General features: G+C 34.8%; 3 protein-coding genes across 4 annotated transcripts; 2 read left to right on the plus strand and 1 right to left on the minus strand.

Annotated features, from left to right (window-relative positions):
- The first annotated feature begins 1,414 nt into the window (after window positions 1–1,414).
- urp1 (urotensin-related peptide 1) lies at window positions 1,415–2,889 on the plus strand. Its single transcript, XM_042770700.1, has 5 exons — window positions 1,415–1,614; window positions 2,144–2,245; window positions 2,337–2,377; window positions 2,478–2,583; window positions 2,785–2,889. The coding sequence occupies exons 1-5, from the start codon at window positions 1,512–1,514 to the stop codon at window positions 2,829–2,831; spliced, it is 399 nt and encodes a 132-aa protein (XP_042626634.1). The 5' UTR covers window positions 1,415–1,511; the 3' UTR covers window positions 2,832–2,889.
- Window positions 2,890–3,301: 412 nt separating this feature from the next.
- Window positions 3,302–10,299, minus strand: clic2 (chloride intracellular channel 2). The gene is made up of 6 exons (XM_042770222.1): window positions 10,092–10,299; window positions 7,684–7,793; window positions 7,142–7,267; window positions 6,450–6,550; window positions 4,342–4,511; window positions 3,302–4,136 (listed from the first exon to the last, which is right to left on the minus strand). Exons 1-6 carry the CDS (start codon window positions 10,143–10,145, stop codon window positions 3,978–3,980), a joined length of 720 nt encoding a protein of 239 aa, XP_042626156.1. The 5' UTR covers window positions 10,146–10,299; the 3' UTR covers window positions 3,302–3,977.
- A 3,635-nt stretch (window positions 10,300–13,934) lies between these two features.
- Window positions 13,935–19,182, plus strand: si:ch73-335m24.2 (protein eva-1 homolog C). 2 transcript variants are annotated; one of them, XM_042770223.1, is made up of 8 exons: window positions 13,935–14,136; window positions 15,879–16,081; window positions 16,187–16,310; window positions 16,595–16,747; window positions 16,934–17,077; window positions 17,169–17,240; window positions 18,076–18,156; window positions 18,519–19,182. In XM_042770223.1, exons 1-8 carry the CDS (start codon window positions 14,043–14,045, stop codon window positions 18,905–18,907), a joined length of 1,260 nt encoding a protein of 419 aa, XP_042626157.1. In that variant the 5' UTR covers window positions 13,935–14,042; the 3' UTR covers window positions 18,908–19,182. The 2 variants fall into 2 exon arrangements, with proteins under 2 accessions (XP_042626157.1, XP_042626158.1); XM_042770224.1 differs by lacking the exon at window positions 18,076–18,156 and having other exon boundaries at window positions 13,938–14,136.
- Window positions 19,183–19,764: the final 582 nt, after the last annotated feature.

Raw genomic sequence — 19,764 nt, forward strand, 5'->3', positions numbered from 1 at the left:
CTAGCAATGTGTGTTGACCTGTTAAGACAGAAGAGTATTCAACAGTACATTTGATAAGAAAATTGCATCTGGTTCTTAAAATTAAATAGGCGCAGAGTAATAAAACAAGAGCAACATTTAATAAAGTACACTACTGTTCATGTTTGGGGTCAGTAAATCTTAGTGTTTTATTTTTATTTTTGTTTCTAACAAGGATGCATCAAACATGACTAAAGACATTTATCATGTTACAAAAGGATTCTGTTTTATATAAATACCATTCTTTCGAATTTTGAACTTCGAACTTTCTATTTATCAATGAATTCTAGAAAGAAAAAAAATCCACAAAAACATAAAGCAGCACAACTGTTTTCAAATTAACAATAAGAAATATTTCTTAAGCATCAAATGAGCACATTAGTATAATTTCTGAAGGATCATGTGGAAATTCAGCTTTGCCATTACAGGAATAAATTAAATTTTAAAATATATTAAAATAGAAAACAGTTATCTTTAATTGTTATACTACGTACTGTTTTTACTGTATTTTTGATCAAATAAATGCTGCCTTGGTGAGCATAAGAAAATAAAAACATTAAAAATCATACAACCCTACATTTTTGAACAATGTACTGTATATTATGTGTATATAAAATGTAGTTTATAAGAATTTTGGTTAACTAAATTTAGTTTGAGAAAACATAGCCATCAAACTCTTATATGTATTTTGAAATCTCGTTTTTCTCCAAAGTACACCCAAAATAAATTATGTTCTCATTGTTTTTGTGCTTCCTGTTTTTTTTTTCCATTAAAGATGGGGGAAGATGAGAAATGTTAGTCCAATACTTCCACCTGCAATTCCAGAAACACAGAGACGACATAATCCATCACCGCTCTACGCTGTTTGTTCATTTGACACCAAACCTTTGTGTCATATTATATACCTTTCACTTTGATAAATACAGCAAAAGAGAAACCAATAGCACTTTCCCAGCACAAACATCATCTGGTACGTAAGAGGGCTTCTTAAGTATTCATGGATTGCTTTGCATGTGTGTGTGACAGTATCTAACTTTGAATATCACTATAGAACAGAATTGTCCAAAAATAAACAAAATCAAATGCTTGTAATGCAATTAGCTTGTTCCACTTAATAAAAATGCACTGATTAATTGAATAGTTGGGAATAATCAATGAAACATCGGACCAAATTTAGATAAAAATATGTCATGCAACATAAGGTATATCAGACATAAAGAATCTGAGGCAGAGCAGTCACAGATGGGAAGTGAAGAGTAAACATTTGTTAGGGGTCTCTGTGCAAGCAGAGATAGGCTCTGTCTAAATTGACAGCACAACCTTAATTGTGTCTATGACGAGGGAACCATCACGTCAAAACCACAAACACTGGGATGGGGTGACATGAGCAATATCGATCCCTTCAGGAATGATGGCCTCTGAAGATATAAAAACTGAAGATCCTGGCTGGGGCGAGAGTACTGAAGACTGGAGACACCTGCCAACCTCTCAACATGTTGTCACTGGCACTGCTCTACATTCTGGCTGTGGTTTGCTCAGCATTGAGAACTGATGCAATGCCTCTATATTCAGACACGGCACTGCCTCAACAGGAAGGTAAGATTATCAATGTGCTCTTGAGAAGTTGGTTAAGGCTGAACACGACGCTAAATGTATGGTGAAACCCATGTCTAATAGACATTAGGCTGATTGCTGATTGCTCAAAATCCCTTTTGCTTTCATTGTAAATGTTAAAGAGGAAGTGGTGAATACAGAATGGGAAAGATTTGATAAAGACCCATGAGCTTGATCAGTGATAACTTTACATGATAACCTAATTCATCTTCACTAAAGCTTTTAAACATGAACATTTCACTTAGAAACAAGATTTTTTTGGTGAAAATTCAAACACTGTAAAACATTGTAAATAAAACAAAGAATATTGGAATATGTTTTACAAGAAAATATTGCAGTGTTTCTTTAAAATTCCATGTTTAATTCAATGTATTACATGCAGTTTCTTTGTGGTTATTTGTGAAATTGACTAGAAATTTCTGAGTAAAAATTGTTTCACAGCCAACTTTTTTCAGTGTAGTTTTGTAGTTCATAATTTAATTGCTTTTTTCCTTTTTATTTTCGGTCTCAGAACTGATTCAGAAACTGGTGGCAGAGGTTGAGGACAGACAGAATAATGACTTAACGGAGCAAAGGGACATCAAAACTGTGCTCCCTGTCCTGCTCCAGAGAGGTGAGACTGTGACTCTTGAGTACTTATTATTACATAACATTTCTAATGTTATTAGAATGGATACATTTTTTGGCTTTAACTTTCTTTATAGGTGCAAAAGAAACTTTGCAACAAGAGAAAATAAATAACATGGTATGATCCAGCTCTTTGTAATGAATTTACAATTTCTTTCTTTCTTTTTTCATAATTAAAAGGTAACTAAAGTGACAATGAATATGCTCTGTGTCTTCAGGAGGAGGATTTCAAAGCAGTCATCTTGAAACTCGCAGCAGCTAATAACCTGCGTTCTCAAGGCTATCTACGATCTGAGCAAAACTTGCCCAAAAACAATAAGAGAGGTGAGCAATTAAAGAGACTAAACAGAGTTTGCTCTAAAGGATTTATAGGGTTTGGGAATTAATTGATCAATGTTTTCATGACTAAAAAAGCAACAACAGCTATTTACGATTATCATAGAGCAGATTTACTCATGTCAAAGACGGCATAATGACTATTCTTATTGCATAAACTAAATCAAATGTTTTGTCCTTCCTTTACAGCCTGTTTTTGGAAATATTGTGTTACAAACTGTGAATTAATCCACTGAAATGGACAGAGGAACCAGCCTAACATACCTTTATGTGCAAACATCTAAAATTGTATGCAATTTGTTTTCCCCCATAAAATATCCATCTTTGTCTTTTGACATTGTGAATATATTCAATATAATATATATATATATATATATAATATGTCTATATATATATATATATATATATATATATATATATATATATATATATCTATATATATATATATTATATATAGCAATATATATATTATAAGGATATGCATGTATTTTTTAAATCATGAATGAAAACGAAAAATAACTAGACCTATTAACTGCAACTGTAAAAATAAATATAGTCTGGGTGATCAGTTTGCAATTTGTGTGTGTGTGTGTGTGTGTGTGTGTGTGTGTGTGTGTGTGTGTGTTTTTAAAACCATCTTTCATCAAAGCACTGGATTCAGACTGGATATGCTTCATGTTCACATGAAAAGAGAAAGACAAACTTGTGATATATATGATATTAATTTTATTTTTAAGTACAATCTGAAAGAAAGCAGTTTAATCTCTTTCTTAAACAATCATAAAGTCTAACAATGGTGTCTGTGAGACTCATACATCCATCACAATAACCCTTAATACAAAACAACCATTACGGCTGCATGACTCACTGACTTCAGTACTGCGCATGATTTGACTAAACTTTTGTCTGCACAGTGTTTTAAGCTCATTACAGATGATTAAAACACATAGACTTTTTAGGTATACATATATACGTAACCGAATACGCCCTAATTATTGTAAAATACATATATACACAAATATGCACAAAAAATTACAATTACATATGATATGCAGTTAAAAGCACTACTCTGTTGACTGTTGTGCTCAAGATCATTTGCAAAGGATCCTATAACCTCTAAAACTACCAGAATAAAGCCTCGTTGACTGTAGCAGTCACTCAGAAGTATTCTAGTAAATCTAATGGGCTTTGAGATCAAAGGCACAATGAAAGTAAACTGTGTGTGGTGTGGTGTGTTTTTTTTTTTGTTTGTTTTTTGTCCTCACTGTAATAGATTTTTATACCTGTGAACTACAACTATGTTGATGGCTATAAACCTTTTATCTAGTTTTATTTACACTATTTAAACATTTTATCACAATATTGCTTCATTAATCTGAAGCTCAGTTCCTCTTTGCCACACTCAAATAGGTTTTCTCAATTTCAATATCAGCTGGACAGGTCTGGCTGAACTCTTGTCTCTCATATGCATTCTGCAGGTAACGCCACACTCCAGTGAACTGAGCTGGAATCTCAAAATTACAGTACTTTTTGGCAGCAACCTACAAAACCAAAAAAACAGAATGCACACATTTATAAATATGTATTTAAAATAAAATAGCTTTATTAAATCACACAGGCCTGTGTGTGTGTGTGTGTGTGTGTGTGTGTGTGTGTGTGTGTGTGTGTGTGTGTGTGTGTGTGTGTGTGTGTGTGTGTGTGTGTGTGTGTGTGTGTGTGTGTGTGTAAACCACAGAGGCATATTACCTTGATGACGTGCAGCTTTGGCAGCAAGTTGCAGTCTGCCAGTGTCAAGCGGTTGCCATCAAGGAACTTTCTTTTGGATTCGCTGATGTTTTGATCCAGCTCATCCTGAAGCGGAGTGTTCAGATAGTCATCCAGGCGCTTAAACTCCCTCAATAAGGCTTTTTCGTGGACTGAGGAATCAAACAGTAGAGAAAAAAATAGTTGAGTGATATAGCCTAGTCTAATTGTGATGCCAAAGTGTGTGCATGTGAAAGAACACTTAGATACTAATTTGGTCTGTTCCATTATGTAGGCCTAGTAATTGAATCTAATTATGTAGCTAAATATTTTCTAAATATCATCTTTGCTGATACAAACATAAAACTGTTTATTATAGATCACCCACTGTTTGTACTGGGTAGCTCCAGTTAGTCTGCGTATTACTGGTGTGGATTTCCAATTATCTTTCTGCAGGTCACATCAGTAGATGGTGACAAAATACAGTCTTTATGAGTAATTGAACCATTCATTCATTGAACCGATTCGTTTCAAAAAGCTGATTCATCTAGACACGTCACGCTACTGTTATTTTGAAAGACTCACTGAATCATTCACTGAACTAATTTGTTCAAAACATTGAGTCATGCAGGAACGAAGCACTTCAGTCATGTTGGAGATGCTATTCTACCTTACTGCTGTGGCTACATTTTGAACTTTCTTCGCAATATTGTCTAAAATGTAAGTTACTTGATATTAACTTTTTTATATATTGTTGTACAAAAGCAATATCACACAATCGTGCTACCTCTACCTTACCAAAAAGAAGTATACTTCGAGTTTATTTTATTAAGTATACTTAAGTAAAGTTCAAGTATATTTTAAAGTATACTTTATGTAGTAAGTATACAAATATCAATGTTCTAGTAGTATACTTGTAAGTGTACTATTTCAATACTCCTTGGGACTAAATTGGCCCACTTTCTAATATATAAAAGTATATATTTTAAGTATACTTTAAGTATAACAGTAGTAAACTTTGATTACACATCTTTGTTTTTAGTTTGTACTGCAACTATACTAAAAGTAAACTTATAGGTGTACTGATAGTTTACTAATTAAATAGAATTTTAGTACACTTTGAAGTATAGTCTCAGTAAACTACTATTTTAGTAGTTTTATAAAGCAAGTATACTTGTAAGTTTTCTTTACGTGAATGTTACAACATACTTTAAGTATACTACTATGTCCGTATTTAGGAATTAATTATATTTTGTATATATTTTGTTGTATATACAAAACATCAAAAGAAAGAACAGGGTATCTGCTTGTAAACAAAAACATTTTATTCTAGCTTCATGCATTCTTTTTTATAAACACTTGAATGTGGGTAAGTTCCATAAATAAAATAAATAAATAAATAAATAAATAAACAACATTTGGAACAAAAAGCAGAAAAAAGACTATGAATTGGATTCAGAATTAAGTTTCAAAACGTAGATGGAGTCGATCAACACCAACGACAGCATCTGTTGTTTCGGTTTCTTCTTCGCTTGTGTTTTGGAAATTCCATAGAGGAGGTGTGTAATAGCGCTCCCTACTAATAACAATGAAAACACTGATTCCCGGAGAACAAGTAGCTATAGCACAAATATATTAAGACTTTTTCTAAGTATAAGTCAAGTATACTTAAATGTCATTTTAAGTATATTTCTGAGAAGTACATAAAGCCCATTTCTGAGAAGTACATAAAAAGTAGACTGAAAGTATACTTTCCTATTTTATAGTTTAAAAGAAGTATACTAATAGTATACTTCAATAAACTTATTTTTCATAAGGGCTGTGCTACTCAAATAAGGTCCTAGAAATGTCTCAAGCAGATTTCACAATGGTATCTTCCACATTGACCAACAGAAAGCTTTTCGGTGTGAAAGTGACTGAACTTTTAGAATTTTCGTCAAATGTGACTGCACCTTAAGACACCACACACATTCTGAACTAGCAAACATCATCATGAATCTGTGGCGTAAAGTAGATTTACACATGTAAATAAGTGTAAAACTGTGTAAATAAGTAAGGGAAACCATGTAATTTTTTGTTTCTTGCATGTCCTGACTGTGAATGAAACTTACAAGCATTGTTTGGGCTGTTCTTGATGAACGCAGAGAACTTGGCAAAAATGTCAGCGCCAACATCAAAAGACTCTTTGTAGCGGGGACTGAGATGAGGATAGCTGATAGGATAAGACAGAAAGAAATGTTTATAACAAGTGTTCACACACCCAAAAGATAGACATCTAACAACATTCACATTATTATTATACATATATTATGTCTATATATAATGCATGTTAAAAATGCCTTAGTGTACATTTTGTCAGTACACTACTGTTCAAAATTATGGTAATAAATACACCTATTTGATCATTACTACAGTAAAACAGTAATATTGTTTCTCTGATTATTAAAAACTTAAAAAAAATAAAATAAAAAAATTTAATGAATGTTTGTTGAATAAACATATTAATTTCTTTAAAAAAAAACAGTAAGTGATTTTGGCCAGTGCTAAAATTCTAATATCTTTGGAACCATCAAAATAAAAGTAAGCTAGAACTATTCTGAAGTACTGGGTGGAAAATCTTGTGGATGTGGATGTGGATGATTTATTAATACTATGTCAATGCATCAGATATCACTTAAGTAAGTGCAGCTGTGTGATTTATGACAGAATAACACTAGAATAATATGTTTATGAAATGTTTTTGTCGAAGTGAAGCCAATATGTTTGATATGGCATTACATAAGCTAACAGACTTGCACAATACCGGGGAGGGGCGAGGGTGGTCTCCAGGAACTCTTCGATCTTAATGAAGTCAGTCTTCAGCGTGCCATTGTACAGGAGGAAAGGAGGGTTGGTACCTGGAGCTAAGTCTTTTAGCTCTTCTGGCTTCCTAAACAACACAGGGTGCAGCAAAGCAGAGGGAGTGTAAACCACAGGGTGCGGACATGATCAATATCAAGTCATTTATTGTACACAGAGAGTCTTTGAATGAGACCTAAAGTGATTAATGCTTCTTTAAAACAATATTAAACTCAGTTCAATCACTCAAAGCACACGGATATGGGAGTGTCCGGCTGGTAAATGGGTGAAAGCTGCATTTGTTTTAGAAGATTTAGAACAGTGCAATGGGAAAGTTCATACTGCCTTGATCATGTTGGAGTACTTTGACCGCACCCAGTGTTATTAAATTCAGTCCTGTGCTGGCCCACAGTTCCTCAGATTTCGCTATTTTTCTACTGAATTCCATTCCATTAGATAGCCTTATCGTCATGTTTCCGAGATATGAAAGCTTAATTTGACACTCACTTCCTCATGTCAACAGTGGTTACTGTGAACTTCACTCCTTTCAGCCAAAGAACCATGAAGAGTCTCTGGCAGAAGGGACAGTTCCCCACATTCTCTCCGTCATGACCCGCCTTGAGACGAAAATAAGTATCCATGGTCAGTATCACATATGCACAAACTAGACACTTGGTCATATACAGAAGGTCACATATAGAAGCACACACTGTAGATTTCCTTAAAGGGATACTCCATCCCAAAATGAAAATTTTGTCATTAATCACTTACCCCCATGTCGTTCCAAACCCGTAAAAGCTTTGCTTGTCTTCGGAACAGAATTTAAGATATTTTGGATGAAAACAGGGAGGCTTGAGACTGTCCCATAGACTGCCAAATAAATAACAGTGTCAAGGATCTGCCATCAGTGATTCAACCGTAACGTTATGAAGCGACGAGAATACAGAGGAGAGGAATTGTCGAATAAAGTCGTTATTTTTGGTTTTCTTTGTGTACAGAAAGTATTCTCGTCGCTTCATGGACTATTCTGACGATGCTTTTCATACTTTCCTGGACCTTGACAGTGTTACTTACTTGGCAGTCTATGGGACAGTCACAGGCCTCCCTGTTTTCATCCAAAATATCTTAAATTTTTTTCCAAAGACGAATTAAGCTTTTACGGGTTTGGAACGACATGGGGGTAAGTGATTAATGACAAAATTTTCATTTTGCGGTGGAGTAACCCTTTAACCCTCACTGTTTTTTATGTTTGAGGTCCCAGAGACCCTGTGTATATAAAATAATTAATGGCACATTTGACTTTCTTTCTTCTGTGGAACATAAAAAAAGATGTTAGTGTTAGATGTTAGATTATTTGATGAAAATAACAGCATTTAACATTATAACTGTCTTTACTGTCACTTTTAATCAATTTAATATATCCTGTCTGAATAAACGTATTTTATTTATTTTTTTACTAACCCCAAACTTTTAAATAGTACTGTATATAAGTGTTTTGCTTTATTTCTTTAGTTGCAGGTTTTATCCACGCTTATATGTACTCTTCAAAAACATGTTAGAATGCCTTGCATGAATATACATGACAGAAATCCAAGTATTAAACTATGAGAAAGGTATGTTACACTGAGTAAAAAAAAAAAAAAAAAAAATTCTGTAGAAAAACAGAAGAGTTACTGGCAGGCACTGGTTTTCTGCCAGGAAATTATCCATTATCCGGACATTAAGTTTACGGACATTTCCTTTAACCCTAAAACACAACACAGTGCAATTCATCGTTTAAAATACTCAAAAAAAAACCTGTGAAAAATCAATACAGAAAATTCCTTCATATTAACAGTACATTGGGTCATATTTTTAAGCCATTTTCTTAAGTGTACATAAACATAGTTAATAGATATTTAAACACCATTGGGGTCTCGGAGAGCCCCATCAGTGTTATTATTATTGATGGATAGCTTTTATTTTTAACTAAATGTGACCCTCCCTACAAAAAGAATAGGACATAAATAGCACATGTATTGTGTGGGTGGACAATTCAAGAGCTTAAACCAAATAGAGAAAAAGCAGGAATTGTCTAGAAGTGGAAGATAACAGATCTGAACAATGCTTCTATCGCCCATGATGCACATCTTTTCAAATGAGAACATTATTATTATATATAACTTAGTGAACATCTACAAAGCTTTGATGGTCTTTGGGATCTAAAGGTCACCACTCATCCATATCCTACTCATTCAGTTCATGAACTGTAGCTAAACTGGTAAAACATGTTAATGGGATCTAACGAATAGGAAATGTAAGCATGTTTATGGGTGTGATGACAGGGAGCCAAGGGCTGTCAGTCTTTCTGTGTGTTGTGTGTGTGTTGATAAGATGACCTCAGCCCTGTCTGTGTGTCTGTTCTGATAAAGAGCAGTGTAAGAGTGAACAGTTATATATCAACCATACTATCCAACTTTCAGTAGTATATGTGTTAACTATGTTGACTGTGACGCCCATGTCAACCTCTGATTCATGGAGCCCAAATGAAGACCTTCCCTAATGGAAAGCACTGACAGAGTTTAATTCCACCATAAAACTACAACAATTCAATCAAAAGTTCGTATAATTCCGAGAGTTTAACATGACTATTCTAACAATAAGGATTACATAATAATGGACCTAATCATGGTTTACATGTGCTCTGTTGACACCTTGACACGTCCCCACTTCAATATTCAGATTAGTAGATGATTTAAATGGTTGGTTTTTAAGTTATTATTATTAAATTGCCAATATACTTAAAACTCATAAAATCATATATATATATATATTAAAATTATAGATATAAATTTAAATTTAATATAATTTGAATATGATTTAAATTTGCAATAAGAGTATCTGACCAACTAAAACTTAAAAGTTAAACAACTTACCTTTATGAAGAGCTCGATTAGTGGTTCTTTATCTGAGTCTTGTCTGAGTGCCATTTTTCTTTTCAGCAGGAAAAGATTTAAGTCAGTCCAGGCCTCTGTGAAAAGTATTCCACAAATTAACCAGAGAGTTGAAGGTCCCCAAAAGATCCGTAAGCAGCTTTAATGTGTGAAAGTTATTCAGACTCTTGCTTTCTGCTGTCTCCCTCAGGCAACAGACTTTAAAAGTTAGGAGGGAGGGAGGCTAGAGAGGATGGGCGTGACCTCAACTATATAACTCTGCTGCCAGAATGTAAGAGGGAGCTCAAAAATAGCTTTTCATTTTATGCAACATGCATACACTCAGGAGAAACGTCACAGTGTTATCTCAGATGTGAAGCAGGGGCACATTCCATTCATGTAGACTATTAACGCTTTTAACTGACCTCTTACTAACGTTCCTCCCTCCCATATGTTCAATCACAATGTGTTTATTTCAGCTGTGTAATGTACGGGTTTCAGTTGATCCACTTCACATTTTCACTTTAAAGAAAAAATGTAATTGCTACCACATGTCAGACCAGAGAGCAATGCTACTTTCTCTCCTCTGTGTTTGAAACATTTAGTCCATTTGTGATTCTGACTCATTCTGTTCTTTCATATTATCTACTTCTCTGGAATTTTTCTAACTTCCAGTAACCTCTGTTTAAACCTTTTAAAAACAACCTGATTTCACTTTTGATATCAGCTGAGACACAGCAGAAAGTGTTTTATTTAACCCAAACTGCGAGCTAAATCCTTTGGGGAACATTCGGGGATGTCCTCAGTTGGAATGATTCATAAATAAAGTGTGTGTGTGTGTGTGTGTGTGCGTGTGTGTGTGTGTGTGTGTGTGTGTGTATATATATATATATATATATATATATATATATATATATATATATATAGTTTATATAAAAAAATCAGACGTTTATTGTTAAGATACGCGCAGTTATGTGTTAATGGACAAACAAGGGTGTGGGTATGTGATCATTCTCAAGGGATTGGTTCTTTTGAAAAAGATAGGTTGTTCCCCTCATTCCATGTGCTGTCCTCTTGAGTCACAGATGCGGTTTGAGTCAGGGGAAACAATTCTGTCATCTCATGGCTTTCCTTCCTAACCGCGCATATTAACATGGAAACACTCTTAGAATAACTTACACCATAATGTATGTACACCATTAAAAATCAACTTAGACTATAAAATTCATCCTGTCCAACAATGCTATATAAACAGAAATTATAGTGATGTAATGTCATTAAAAAATTAAAAAAAAGGTTCCATATTTCATCCTCTTAAATAAACACTGATGGACAAGAGTTTCATTTCCTCATTCAGCACACAGATGTTGTTTTAATGGTATTTATTGCATCATTTTGGGGGAATTCACAATAGTTTGCAACAGTATTATCATAAAAGCAGACACCTCACTACTATATGAAAAAGAAACTCTAGAAAGCAAGGAGACAGTTTGTTCTTTCCTCACAAAGACTTTTAAAAGTGGTTGACCATTGTAAAAGGATAGTTCATCAAAACATGAAAATTCATTTTTTTACGCATGCTCATGTGATTTTGAAACCTCTATTTCTTATTTAGTAGAATGTCCAAGCTGTTCTTTTCCATATAGTTAAAGTGAAAGGCCACATCTGTCAAGTTTGAATTTTAAAGCAATATTTTTGTAATATAGTAAGAATAAGACAGTTGTAACTTGAATTTGTGAGGTTTCTGATATCTTCCGCTTTCAGTTATTTTTAGCTGTACAAAACCGCTTGTTATACTGCTTTACATTGCTAACTTGTATTTCTGATATTATTTTGATGTATTTTCACAATAAACACATTTGTTTGTAGCACAAATAGTTTTACCACACTTAGTTATTCTTCTAGTTATTTACCTAGATATTAGTTATTAGTTACTAATGAATCAGAATTCTTGCACATAAAAAAAGGCTTACTTCCATGTTAAATAAGATTAAATAAGGTGAAATAAGCTGAATAAACAATATAGTATATAAGAAAGGACTATTTAAATGATGAAGCTTGTCAGACCATGTTCCCTAAAAAGAATTCACTGTTTGGAAGAGAGCAGCTCTGACATTTGGCTAAATATCTTCTTTTGTGTTCCACAAAAGTAAGAAAAATGTTTTCATTGACTTAAGAATGAGTAAATGAAGACCTTTTTTATTTTTATTTTGGGGTGAACTGTCCCTTTAAGTATAAAGAGACTGTTGATCGCACTGTACTGTTTACAAAACAAGAGCCTGACATGGAAAGTCCTAACAAATCCTGGAAATTAAGTGAGATCCACTTTGCCCAGCACAGGAAATGAGCCTTTTACCCAGTATACTCCCTCCTCCTGGAGCCAACAGGATACTATGACTAACAGATCTGGGCCGTTAGCTGTTTAGTCCATGCTAGCTTCTCATTCCCGTTTTACTGCTCCACCGCAAAGAATATACCACCAAACAAGAAATCACCATGGAGATGATGAGCTGTAAGGATGCAAGACTAAGCCTCTAATCTGATGTCATCGTTGCAATCACTAAGCAAACATGTCAAAGGTCAGCACCTTATTGTACAGCATTTAATTCACAAACATTCCTATCAGGCACCACAATTGCATATGTGGGGGTGGAACTTCCTTTGACTCGGGGAGGGTGTTTGTATTGACAGATTGCTGAGAAAGCTAAGATGCACTTTGTAGATTGTCCTATGTGTTTTCTGTCTTCTGCTTTATTGGCAGCACATGTTCAGATAAACTACTGTCCTTATAGAAAAAGCAGACTGACACAAGACTCATATTTTCAGCTAGATGTATTTAGTTGCTATGGCAACAGAGTTGCCTTTTTCTAGTGTTTCTGGAATACAGAAATGTGATGCACTCGCTAACCACTGACCTCTCTTCTCCAGGCTGAGAGAGGAAGCACTTATCCTCAGATGATAAGCTATCTACACGACATCCAGCAGCTGGGAATGCACAGCTTGGAAAATCCTTGATTTATCTTGATTTTTCTTGGAGAGAAATCTGAAAATGGAGAGAAATGCATGATAAAAATGCAAACAAAAATGAAAAATAAATAAATCTCCTTAAAACAAGATCCACCCAAAAAACAAAAGTGTGTAAAATAATGATATTCTTATAGAATATCTATTTTATGTATACTGTCCTTCAAAGGTTTGGGTCACTTTTGATCAACTGAATGCATCCTTGCTGAAAAATATTAATTTCTTAAAAAAACTGTTATGTTATACAGTATAGGTTTATTTTTCTTACCCCACCAGCAAATGTGTTTTGTTTTAAGTATAAAATTGTATGTGATAAATGCATAGAACAAGAAAATTGTAAGTCAAACATTTATATTATATGAAATTATATTTCAAAAAGTATTATTTGTATTATGTATAATATAAACATTATATTAAAAAAGAAATACATTTTAAGATATAGTAAAACATCTGAAATCAATTTATATGAAAGCTATATATATAAACAAGTCTTAATATCTTACACTAATGTTCTTTTCAGGTTAATTTAACTTATAACTATAACTATAATTTAACTATAACTTTTAATTAAGACTAGAATTCTGATTCAGACTGATCAGTATTACTGAATACTGATCTGTGCTGAACTTTTGACTGGAAACTAAATGTATTATCATTAGGGTGGCTGCTTATTAAAAACAGACGTGTGAACTTTGTCACCTCAAAAAGCCCTTTTGATAAATAAATGGAAAACAAGCATGAAAAATGCCTAATTAGTGCAATGACACAAATGTATGTCAGTGTCAATGCTGCTGAAAGAACGCTTGTTCTCCTTTCAACACAATGCCACCATTGACTCTTTTCTCCTGGTCAGAAGTCAGAGGGTTGTAAACAGCCAAGCAACTTCTCCTAGTTAAAAGTCACAGCGCTTCGTAATGTGCGTTGTGCACTATGTCTCCATGGAGCTCTTGTTGGTCCTGGTGTTTCCTCTTCGTCACCCTAGCTGTCAACACACGGCAAACCTCTTCAGCTCCAGATTTCTCTGGTGAGTGTTTTTCTCAGATTTTGTGGCTGTGATAGAGGAAATTCAGCATGCTGTCTTGGAGCGAACCTCCCAAAGGAAAGAGAACATTCTGTATTTTGTCTTTCAAACAATCCTTGTCAACAATCTGTAGTGTATCAGCTTAAGAGAGACAGGCGTTAGAGTCACAGAACTGTCCCATCCTCCTCCACTGTCGGAGGACAATCTATATAGGGAAGGAAGGCTGTTATCTACATTAACCCATTCTGAACCAAAGAAAAGGCTGAAGGAGTGCAAAATACACTATATTTTGGGCTTCAAAAGACATTAGAATCAACAAATATGAAGCCAGCTGCAGTGTTTATGTGTCATAGTACCACAAAAGTCAGGATTTAAGTCTCCCTGACAAATGTTGGCTTAATTCTGCTGTTCTGTAGTGGCTTCAAGTAATAATAAGCCAAGAATAGCTCATTGTGTTTATTTGTGAGTGTGTCTGTGCCTGGCACTGCATAACAGAGTCTCTACAGATGCAGAATGGCCTAACCCGGGAGAGAGAGAGAAAGAGAGAGAGAGAGAGAGAGAGAGAGAGAGAGAGAGAGAGAGAGAGAGAGAGAGAGAGGTACAGGATAAACATTACAATTGCCATTGATCCAGTTCCATCTCTCTAAATACTCATGGATATGGTCCGGTGAAGGAACATAGCCATGTTTGTTTAAAACATAACAGTCTAGAAACCTGAGCTGTGTGGAAAAGTGGAGGATCAGAAAGAGAAAACTAGTTCTTGGGAAGAAAATGTTCTGAAGTATGTTCTTCAAGATTTAATCCCAAGTCTGCTGTACAGTGAACAGAAAGACCTCTTTCAAATCCTGTTGGGGTCCTTTCCTCTGACTACATGGCTGTCTTTGACCTCTGCCTCTCTTTCAGTGCAATTTTCTGACAAAGTTAGTTGAGGATTTGAAATTTGAAGAATTCCTAATACCATTTTTAAAGGAAACGTGTCAATAGCAGCTTCATTTAGATTTATACAATTATTTTTTTTAACTATTTATAAAATTATTTTGTAATTGACTATAGATTTTTTTAGTCTAATCCCCCACAAAAAGTATTACTAAAATTATGCATAATGTATTAATAATACAAATGAATGGATAGGCTTACCAGTTTTTTTGTTTTATTATTATTATTATTATTATTTAATTAATTGTATTTACCCCCTACCAAATCACTGAAATTAATTAATTTGTATTAATAATTTGTAATAATACATTTGCAATATTACTAATGTGTATTAATTTTGTTATTTGCTTCAAAACAACTGAAATCTATTATTAAAAGAGTTTTATAAAACATTACACAGGCCCACCAAAATGCTAAATAGTTAACAAATTTATTTTATGTTTTCAGTTTCCCATTTTTGCAGTTCTCCCCTCCTGGGTTCCAACCCAGTTGGAAATCTCACTTATTGTATTACTGTATCTGTTAGATTAAAACAGCAGTTGTGGTAGAAACTGAGAAGAGCTTTTTGCATCACAAAGTTTTAATTTCAGCCACAACTGTTTTGCCCATTGTCATTCTGCTGGTTTTGCACTACAACAGTTTGGTAGAATCAGTGTGCATTAGTTGTGGTCTGCAATGTTGTTTTCTAAAAGCATTCACAATGCCTTGTTTGTATGCTGAGCTGTGACATAGGTCTTTAGCTCGGCAACAGTGATGCTCAAATAATATTTTTTTTCTGTAACTGATGTCTGCATATACTTTCCTTTTAGATTACCTCCACAGGATCCTTAAGAACCACACTGCCCATGCGTGTGATGGAGAGACGCTGTCCATCAGATGCCCCACCAGAACATCCGTGGCTGTTCTCTCAGCATTTTATGGACGCCGTGTTCCAAGTCCATATCTATGCCCACAGGCAAACCCAAACATAACAGAGGAAAACACAGCATGTATATCAACCACAGCCATTCAGGTATCTTTGATCTGCATTTCCTCATTCTTAAAATCTAGAGATAAAAAATCTCTAGAACTCATAATAATTAATGAATTTCAGTCAGAATGTATTTTTTATGTCTAGAAAGTAATGTCTGAGTGTCAGGACCGACGGGAGTGTCAGATTCCTGTGGCGAGTCCTGTGTTTGGTCAAGATCCCTGCCCTGAAACCAGCAAATACATCATTGTCTCCTACAAGTGCAAGCCTGGTGAGACACCTGTATTTGTGCTTCAGTGATATTTTGTAACCGAACAGGTAATCTATATCTACATTACATGCACCCAAATAATCAAAAATGATGGCTCAGCTGGATTGAAAAGGCTTCAGTTAATCCGACGGAGATTGATTCGAATGAATTTTGATCTGATTGAAAGTAATATTGAAATAGTCTGATCAGTAGGCACAAAATAAGCTTGGAAACACTTGAATCAAACTATCTTTTCAAAGTATCTTGTGTTTTTCACACACCTAATGAGTTTCCCTTCTCCACAGAGCATCATCGCTCGAGAACAGTGTGTGAGAATGAGCGGCTGAAGCTGGCCTGCAAGAATGACACGGTTTTGGCCATCTATTCAGCCACGTTTGGCCACCTGGAGCATGACAGCCTTGAGTGCCCTCAAGAAGCTAAAACAAAACCAGACATAGGTCTGAGACTGAAATAATACACTTCTCCCATCTAGTGGGAAGGTTTTGCTACAACAACAGAAGCACCAAATTATGTGTTCAACCCCTTTTTTTTTCATTGTACAAAATAGAACAGAGATCATCAGATATGTTTAAAACCAGTCATTCATTTAATGAGCTTGTGTTTAAATGCTTGTTTTCTGTTAGAGTGCTTGTCTCCGTCAGCTTTGAGGAGAGTGTCAAGGAAGTGTCATGGCAGGACAAACTGCTCTGTGCTGGCTGATGCTCAGGGATTTGGAGACCCCTGTTTCCCTGGGACCAAAAAGCACTTGCGAGTCTCCTTCACTTGTGGTATGTTTCAATAGGTTTAGAGAAACTACAAATACTTTACATTAATGTTAAAGCAGTCATAAAAAGATTTACTTTGTTGTTGTGTTTTTAGTACCACGGTATCTACTGGAAGATGTTGGACGTGGAAAAATAGATCCTTTCTTGCTCTCTGACTATACACATGGTAAGAAAAATAATTTTATAGGGCTAATTCTCTTCATTAGTAAGCTAATTTTAATTTTAATAAACTAGCTTGTATTAAAAAGATATTTTCAACGTAATAACTGTAACTCAGTGCATATGAAAAAAATGACAGGAAAGTTATTCAGTTGTGGTCAAACATTTACATACACCTTGGAGAATCTTCAGTATGTTAATAGTTTTGAAAAAATAAAAGGGAACATAAAAATGGCATGTTTTTATTCATGTGTTTTTATTTAGTATTACCCCAAATAAGCTATTTCACTTTACATATAGACAAAATAATATCTATATTTATTAAGAAGTTTGCATACTCTTGATTCTTAATACTATGTGTTGTTACCTGGATGATCATGACAGTATTTTTGATAATTGATCTGAGCAGTTAAGCTGCCCACTGTTCTTCAGAAAAATCCCCCAGGCACTGCACATTTTCCAGCAGTGACTATGATTTTGAGATCCATCTATTCACACTGAGGGCAACGAGGGACTCATAAACAGTTATTGCAAAAGTGAAACATTCACTGATGCTCAAGAAGGCAACACAATGCATTAAGAGGTGGGGGTGTATTAAAAATAAAGCATTTGTAAACTTTTGATTGGGGTGTAAACATATGTTATGGATATTCAGTGCAGTACTAAATAAAAACTAAAATGCATTTCTATTATCCTTGCTATTATTTTAAAATGATAAACATTTAGATATTTTAAAGCTGTATATAAACATTTGACCACAACTGCCTGTGACTCAGCTATGTACCATAACTGCCAGTCATCGTTGTTGATGGTCTTGCTGACTGCTGGATCCTCCTTCACAGGAGGGTGGTATACTGGCCCCGGTGTGTCCAGACCACAAAACATTTTCACCAACTCTCTGGAAATCTTTTCCCAAATCCAGGGTATGTTAGATATTTGGTCTAATGTTCAAATGATTTGATGCCATTTTTTACTTACTATTATTCAACTTTCTTTTGTATGATCAACTATTTATTCGATTTTAAATTGTACACGTTTTGTTATATGCTATATGGAAATAATCAGTACACACTGAACACAAACTAAATACACATGCCAAAGCCTTAGAAAACAAATGAATATATGGAATTGAATATATATTTTTCTTTATAGTTTGCTAACATCAGCAGTCAGCAATGGCCTTCATATACTAAATGTGGTAGTATCTTACTAATAGATTTATCCTGTTGTCATCTATATTGTTGATTGTATTGTTCATCCTGGCCTCTCTTTTCCATTTCCCCAGGTCTTCCAGAGACAGTGGCTTTATACTTTGTTTCTGGTATCTGTGCTGGTCTGTTCTTCTTGCTGTGTTTGTTCGGTCTCAAGTCCACCCTGATTAGAGATCTGAAAGACCTGGCCTCTGAGCTAGGAGATGAGCTCAAGTCCTCCAACAGGACACATGGAGGACTAATAGATGATTTTGATGAAGATGACGCCTACTTGCGGTCTTCTTTTCGTCACCTCGCGCGCCCTTACCGTACACCAGATGTGTTCAACCCAGAGATGATAATGACGGTGGTGATGGAGGAGAGGAAGGATGAGGACAAACCTGAGATGGCCAATGGAGACATCTGGCCTCATATCAACTCCAGTCCTTATGCTATGCACAAAATCAAAACCTCATCTGCTTAATCTTGATGTCTCTGCATATCTGACTGTTTTCCCTATTAAAAGAAACACTAATTATACAATATAACATGAGTGAAGTACAAGATTAGATTTGATTAAATGTGACGAGAATCAACCTGCATGCTTATGTTTTCTGAATAGACTGTATGTATGCATTTTCATATTTATATATAATTCAAACTGTGTTTTATTTATTTTTTAATGACTGGGGTTGGAAGTCTGTGTTATGATCTTTGGAGTGCACATTACAAATAAAATAATAATGTGGTTATCAAACAGCCATCCAGGTGGAATTTGGTTTGAATAAAATCATGTAATTTGTTCTGGGTGGGACTGAAATAATAACTTGCAATACACACACACAAAACATTATGCAACAAAAAAGACGTGCATCAGCTCTATGTCCATTTTGATATTTGAGATTTAGCAACAACTTTCTATCCGATTAATATCAGGGCGTTTGACGGGAACTCTACAAAGTCAATATTTAAAGTATGCCGTAACCCATATCGTACTGCAAAAAAGTTGATCATCCATGACGAGCAGTGCACAACACGCCCAGTAATTTTGCTGCGTCCGGGACAGCGCGGTGATGATGACGTCGGAACTCATACTTGACCGGTTATGTTTTGGAACATATTTTTTGCCGGCGTTTTAAACCCGAACATCCCTCGAGATGTCATTTAATAATTAACGCGACAACACAACTGTCATTAACCGTGATCTCTGTTTAACCCCAAATTCGATATACACGTAAGCATAGACTTCTATTTTGGTGTCGTTTTCTTAGGAGTTTAATGAATGGGTGTGGTTTTATAATGTGTTGAGAGATTTTTTACGTCACTGCTTTTTGGAAGAGC

Source organism: Cyprinus carpio, chromosome A14 (genome assembly GCF_018340385.1).
Source record: "Cyprinus carpio isolate SPL01 chromosome A14, ASM1834038v1, whole genome shotgun sequence".
Lineage (NCBI taxonomy): Eukaryota > Metazoa > Chordata > Actinopteri > Cypriniformes > Cyprinidae > Cyprinus > Cyprinus carpio.